Source organism: Limulus polyphemus, unplaced genomic scaffold (assembly GCF_000517525.1).
Source record: "Limulus polyphemus unplaced genomic scaffold, Limulus_polyphemus-2.1.2 Scaffold12260, whole genome shotgun sequence".
Classification (NCBI taxonomy): Eukaryota; Metazoa; Arthropoda; class Merostomata; order Xiphosura; family Limulidae; genus Limulus; species Limulus polyphemus.
Genome location: NW_013677870.1, coordinates 7,482 through 13,675, shown reverse-complemented (window position 1 = coordinate 13,675; position 6,194 = coordinate 7,482). Strand labels below are relative to the sequence as shown.

At 34.4% G+C, this 6,194-nt stretch overlaps 1 protein-coding gene across 1 annotated transcript; it reads left to right on the top strand.

Moving 5' to 3' along the window:
- The first annotated feature begins 507 nt into the window (after window positions 1-507).
- Window positions 508-6,168, top strand: LOC106476955 (uridine phosphorylase 1-like). Its single transcript, XM_013937569.2, has 5 exons — window positions 508-616; window positions 901-971; window positions 3,206-3,347; window positions 4,775-4,921; window positions 5,882-6,168. The coding sequence occupies exons 1-5, from the start codon at window positions 508-510 to the stop codon at window positions 6,019-6,021; spliced, it is 609 nt and encodes a 202-aa protein (XP_013793023.2). The 3' UTR covers window positions 6,022-6,168.
- The last annotated feature ends 26 nt before the right edge of the window (window positions 6,169-6,194 follow it).

Below are 6,194 nucleotides of genomic sequence, written 5' to 3'. Positions count from 1 at the left end.
CTTAGTAAAACTTTCAACAGTGTTTTGTTTTAAAGCATCAGTTGTTTCATATCGTTCCTTAGTAAAACTTTCAACAGTGTTTTGTTTTAAAGCATCAGTTGTTTCATATCGTTCCTTGGTGAAACTTTCAACAAATGTTTTGTTTTAAAGCATCAGTTGTTTCATATCGTTCCTTGTAGTTTAAACTTGTGAGCAGGCCCGAACTATAACCGAATAATCCACTCATCTAACTGCCTAATTAATTACAAGTTTTATGATATATTAATACAAAATGATATATCTTTATAACCCGAGCTACTTATTGAACCTACGTGTTGTCTTACATCATGAATGATATATTAATACATGTTTTTATATCCATATAACAATTGTCTTTAAGTCGATAACTATGTCTGATGGGGGAAAATAACACTTGATTTTTACATAAAAATAGTTTAATAGATCCGATGTGTCCTTAAACATTACCGCTAACGTAAGAAAAGTGAAATCCTTTATATGCAGCACGGTATGGGCGTTCCCTCTTTGTCAGTCATGCTCCACGAGGTCATAAAGCTACTTTACTATGCCAAATGTAAGGATGTGACCTTTCTAAGGATAGGAACGTGTGGCGGAATTGGTAAGTGAATAACTCTTTAATTAATTACACATTTTTATATGTACGTGTTGTATAACATTTTATTTACATTACCTTCCGTCGTTGTAGATAATGATATGGAAACGTAATGTCGTACCTTTCCCGTTTATAAAAGTGCGCCATCTAGTGTGCATTTTAATTATTACTTTCTGAAACGTCAGAAAGACTAATGTTGCTGGAAGAACTTAATTTCTCTATATAGTTTCATAACGGTATTTTTGTGGTATACATTGTATATGATTCACCTATTGTTCATAAAACTTCAGGACTCCAACCTGGAACAACAGTAATTACTGAGACAGTTGTTGACGGCTTGTTACGGCCTTATCTGGAAATGGTAAGTTGAAACTAAAGTCAGAAGGAATACTAATTCACTTGAAACTAAACTCTGATTAAGTTTAAATAACAAGTAAAAAAACCTTTTCTAAAAAGGTAGTAAATGTAGGGATGGCTAATATCAATCCTTCGAAAACAATGCAAACAAGATTGTAGGGATGGTATTTATATGATCCCTACATAATAGCACAGTGTAGTAAAATGTTAACAGACAGAAACAGGATAAATTAAACTCAATTGTGATTCAATAGTTGTATATATTAGCCATCCCTACCTTTACTTCATTTGTTGTAAAGTTTTTCTTGTTTATTTTAATGTAGTGTTTCAATAGACATAGGAATGTTGTATTTATAACCAAGTTCTAATAATACAGGTTCCAACTGTAATATTTATTGTATAATATTTATTGGCTGGTAATTCCTGTTTCACCCTGTACTTAAGCGTTTTAAAGGAACACCATTCTTCTGTCAGAAAGCTAACTTCAAGGGCTAAGGATAACATCGCTTACACTAGAATTGTGATATTTTATAATTACTACTGGTTATCAATAATACTTTTAAAAGTGTTTGAAACACAGTGAAATTGGTTGACGCCATGTTTTGGTTTTTGAGTTATCATGTAATAAAACAGACGAAAGAAGAGCAAGATATTCAAACTTTATGATGTGATATTTACAGACTTTCCAAGAACTTGTGACTCAGTCATTACATAGATATTGATATAAAAGGCAACACTGTATAGTATTGTAATATTAATTATTATTACTTCTTCTTCGCCCATACGGCTCATTATTCCGATGACCATTAATTGAAATATAACCTTATGCCACCAGCAGGGTGAAGGAGGATTGTTTAATCTTCGAGCACCCTTGATTGGTAATTTTTTCCTAGGAGATAATTATTTTTAAATCAAGATAACTGCCAAGAACGAACGAATTGCAAAGTTCTGATGATCTATTGAGGAGATATTTAAAATGTTTCAAAGTACCTGGACCGACAAAACCCGAATCCAAACTTATTATAAACCCATTTATTATTTCGTTAAGCTAAAACCTAAATTTTTATTTGCTATAATTACTTTCTGCCAGTTTCGGTCTTAACGATAGCATCTATATTTTCAATAAATTCGGTTTAGCATCCCTGTTTTAACGGTGGTTCATCCACTCGGTAATTTAAAAATTGTTCTAATATTGAACAAGTAACTGCTTTACGTAGAAACCGTTAGGTGGATTCGTATACTTCACACAAGTATTAATTAACACTTTAACGCGGCTTAGCAGAAAAGTAATTGTCTTTTTTTTACCGCGTCATGATTGACGAATCTAAATATCTTTCGTTCCATCAACTAAAACGATTTTCAATGAAAAAATAAACCTAATTAAATAAAAGGAAATGTTTTGGTTATCACTCAAGTATATTTATTTACGATTCAATCATTTGGTTTGTGTAATCTAGTAACGTTTGTCTGCAGAACTGCTGCCACCTATCGGCCATGTTTTTCAGTTTGCTAGAGTATAAATAAACCTAATTAAATGAAAGGAAATGTTTTGGTTATCACTCAAGTATATTTATTTACGATTCAATCATTTCGTTTGTGTAATCTAGTAACGTTTGTCTGCAGAACTGCTGCCACCTATCGGCCATGTTTTTCAGTTTGCTAGAGTATTTACTGAAAGTGTTGGTATTTTGAATTGCCAAGGAACAGGTGTTTATATCGTAGAAACTTAATCTTACAGAAATTAGAGGCTGTTCTGGTCACCCAATATTTACATGCATTCTTCTTTCAAAGATAACTCTGAGATACAACTTTTGTACTTGTCGAAACCTTTATTTAAAAGTGAATTCCTCTTTTCGTATGGGTGAAGATTGTCCGAAGCTCGTGTTTGTTGTTTCAGGGATTTGTTGTTATGTGGCCGCGAACTTGTTACGTCATTAGTGAATTAACAAGATGTTTACTGGATTTGTTGTTATGTGGCCGAGAACTTGTTACGTCATTAGTGAATTAACAAACTGTTTACTGGTTTTTGTTGTTATGTGGCCGAGAACTTGTTACGTCATTAGTGAATTAACAAACTGTTTACTGGTTTTTGTTGTTATGTGGCCGAGAACTTGTTACGTCATTAGTGAATTAACAAACTGTTTACTGGATTTGTTGTTATGTGGCCGCGAACTTGTTACGTCATTAGTGAATTACCAAAATGTTTACTGGTTTTGTTGTTTGTAATCCACAATTTAGCCTGTACTAGGTCAGATCGTCCGACGTCCAGCTAAGCTGGATCCAACCCTGGTGGAAGAACTGAAATCCATAGCAGAGCAACAACTACCTCAAATTCCCGTGACAGTTGGGAAAACACTGTGTACTCAAGATTTTTACGAAGGTATGTTGGATATCAGAATGTCAGGAGATGACCCATTACGTAGTGGCATTGTTAGTTATACAATCTTACCACTTCCTTTTTATATCTTATGTTGACCCATCGTGTAGTATCATCACTGGTTTTATATCGTGTAGTAGCATCACTGGTTTTATATCGTGTAGTAGCATCACTGGTTTTATATCTTGTAGTAGCATCACTGGTTTTATATCTTGTAGTAGCATCACTGGTTTTATATCTTGTAGTAGCATCACTGGTTTTATATCGTGTAGTAGCATCACTGGTTTTATATCTTGTAGTAGCATCACTGGTTTTATATCTTGTAGTAGCATCACTGGTTTTATATCTTGTAGTATCATCACTGGTTTTATATCGTGTAGTAGCATCACTGGTTTTATATGTTGTAGTATCATCACTGGTTTTATATGTTGTAGTATCATCACTGGTTTTATATGTTGTAGTATCATCACTGGTTTTATATCTTGTAGTAGCATCACTGGTTTTATATCTTGTAGTAGCATCACTGGTTTTATATCTTGTAGTAGCATCACTGGTTTTATATCTTGTAGTAGCATCACTGGTTTTATATCTTGTAGTAGCATCACTGGTTTTATATCTTGTAGTAGCATCACTGGTTTTATATCGTGTAGTATCATCACTGGTGTTTTATGTCGTGTAGTATCATCACTGGTGTTTTATGTCGTGTAGTATCATCACTGGTGTTTTATGTCGTGTAGTATCATCACTGGTGTTTTATGTCGTGTAGTATCATCACTGGTGTTTTATGTCGTGTAGTATCATCACTGGTGTTTTATGTCGTGTAGTATCATCACTGGTGTTTTATGTCGTGTAGTAGCATCATGTAGTAGCATCGTTGGTTTTATATCTTGTGTTGACCCATCGGGTTTTATATCTTGTGTTGACCCATCGTGTAGTATTTATATGTAAATTCAACAGTGTGTGACTTCTTGTAACTTCTGGTATTTATAGGTAAATTCAACAGTGTGCGACTTCTTGTAACTTCGGGTATTTATACGTAAATTCAACAGTGTGTGACTTCTTGTAGCTTCGGGTATTGATACGTAAATTCAACAGTGTGTGACTTCTTGTAACTTCGGGTATTGATACGTAAATTCAACAGTGTGACTTCTTGTAACTTCGGGTATTGATACGTAAATTCAACAGTGTGACTTCTTGTAACTTCGGGTATTAATACGTAAATTCAACAGTGTGACTTCTTGTGACTTCGGGTATTTATACGTAAATTCGACAATGTTTTTTTTTAATATTTCATGATTGGTTAGTTTAAATTTGTTACAACTTTTGTCCAATTATTGTTTATCAAGATTTGAAAGGCTTTTAGCAGTTTTTGGTTTTGTATTTTGTTTTTCTCAACATTTCACCCAAAGCTGTCATTTTGTGACACGTAGGTCAGGGTCGTCTAGACGGAGCTTTCTGCTGCTACACCGAGAGAGAAAAGACAGAGTACTTACATCACTTGAAACATGTTGGTATCATTAATATCGAGATGGAATCACTAGCCTTTGCTGCAATCTGTAACTACTGCAACCTAAGAGGTGAATCTGTTTCTTGAAAACCAGACGGCTGGTACGGGTATTAAAATAGAAAACACCAACATGTCAACTAGAGAAACAAACGAAAAAGCCCTACTTATAGAACTCAAACCAACATAAAGGAACGTCTTTATACCTATATTAATCACCTAACATCTAACGCCCTCCAGTGGTAATTTACGTAAGTCTGCGGACTTACAACACTAGAAACCGGGTTTCGATACCCGTGGTGGTCAGAGCACAAATAGCCCATTGTGTAGCATTGTGCTTAATTACAAACAATAACATCTAACTGCTACGACCCCTACAATCTCATACCTGTTCACACTCTCGTCCCTAAGACATGTGCCCAGTAACGGTCAGTTTCAAACCGTCTTTGTTAACCTGAAGATGACCTGAGAAGGTCGAAACGTTGTTCTTGTACTTTATTTTAATTAAAGTTTTTAATACCCACAACCAGTCGTCTCTGCTATATATTTTTGACTTCAAGTCATCATTAATTACCGTTGTTAATTGTGTTCGGAACTGTTGTTTAGAGATAAAACTGTAATTTGTAAAAAAAAAAAAAAAATGAATTCTTGTTTTTATAGTGAATTTAAGTGGGGACAATATTGTTATTCTTGGACTTACGAAAATCTATAATTTCTCGTTCTTTAGCAGTTACACCAGATGGAGGGTATTCTAAGCCTTATACGATTGTTATTTCAGACTAGTTAGGATTGTTTATTGAATTTTATGTATCTAGTAATCTGAAGAAAGTAGTTGGAGAAGAAAAGATGACAAACTGCTTCAGTGTCCTTACAGAATCATATGCTCTCGCTAGGCCTAATACTTATCTTTACAAGATATTATTTTTGTTATAGCTAGGCCTAACTCTCTTGTTTGTTGACGAGTGAATGTTTTTTCTCTGTAGCTTGTTTGAGCTATTTAATAACTACACACTCGCTACGTATCTTCTTTCAGGAGCTGTAATGTGTGTCTCAATTCTTGACCGACTGCAGGGAGACCAGATTCAAGCAAACAAAGCAACACTGGAAGATTGGCAAAGAAGACCTCAAGAGGTCGCTGCAAGCTTTATCAAATCCCGTCTAGCTAAAAGTTGACCGAGATGTTTGATTTGTTTCGTGGAGAGACCGACTTAACAGGAGACAGTGTTTCATGTTCAGGCATGTTTACACGTTAAGTAATATCGTGTAACGTACATAACCACACGTGACACCGTTAACACCACCCATATATATATATATATATATATATATATATATATATATATATA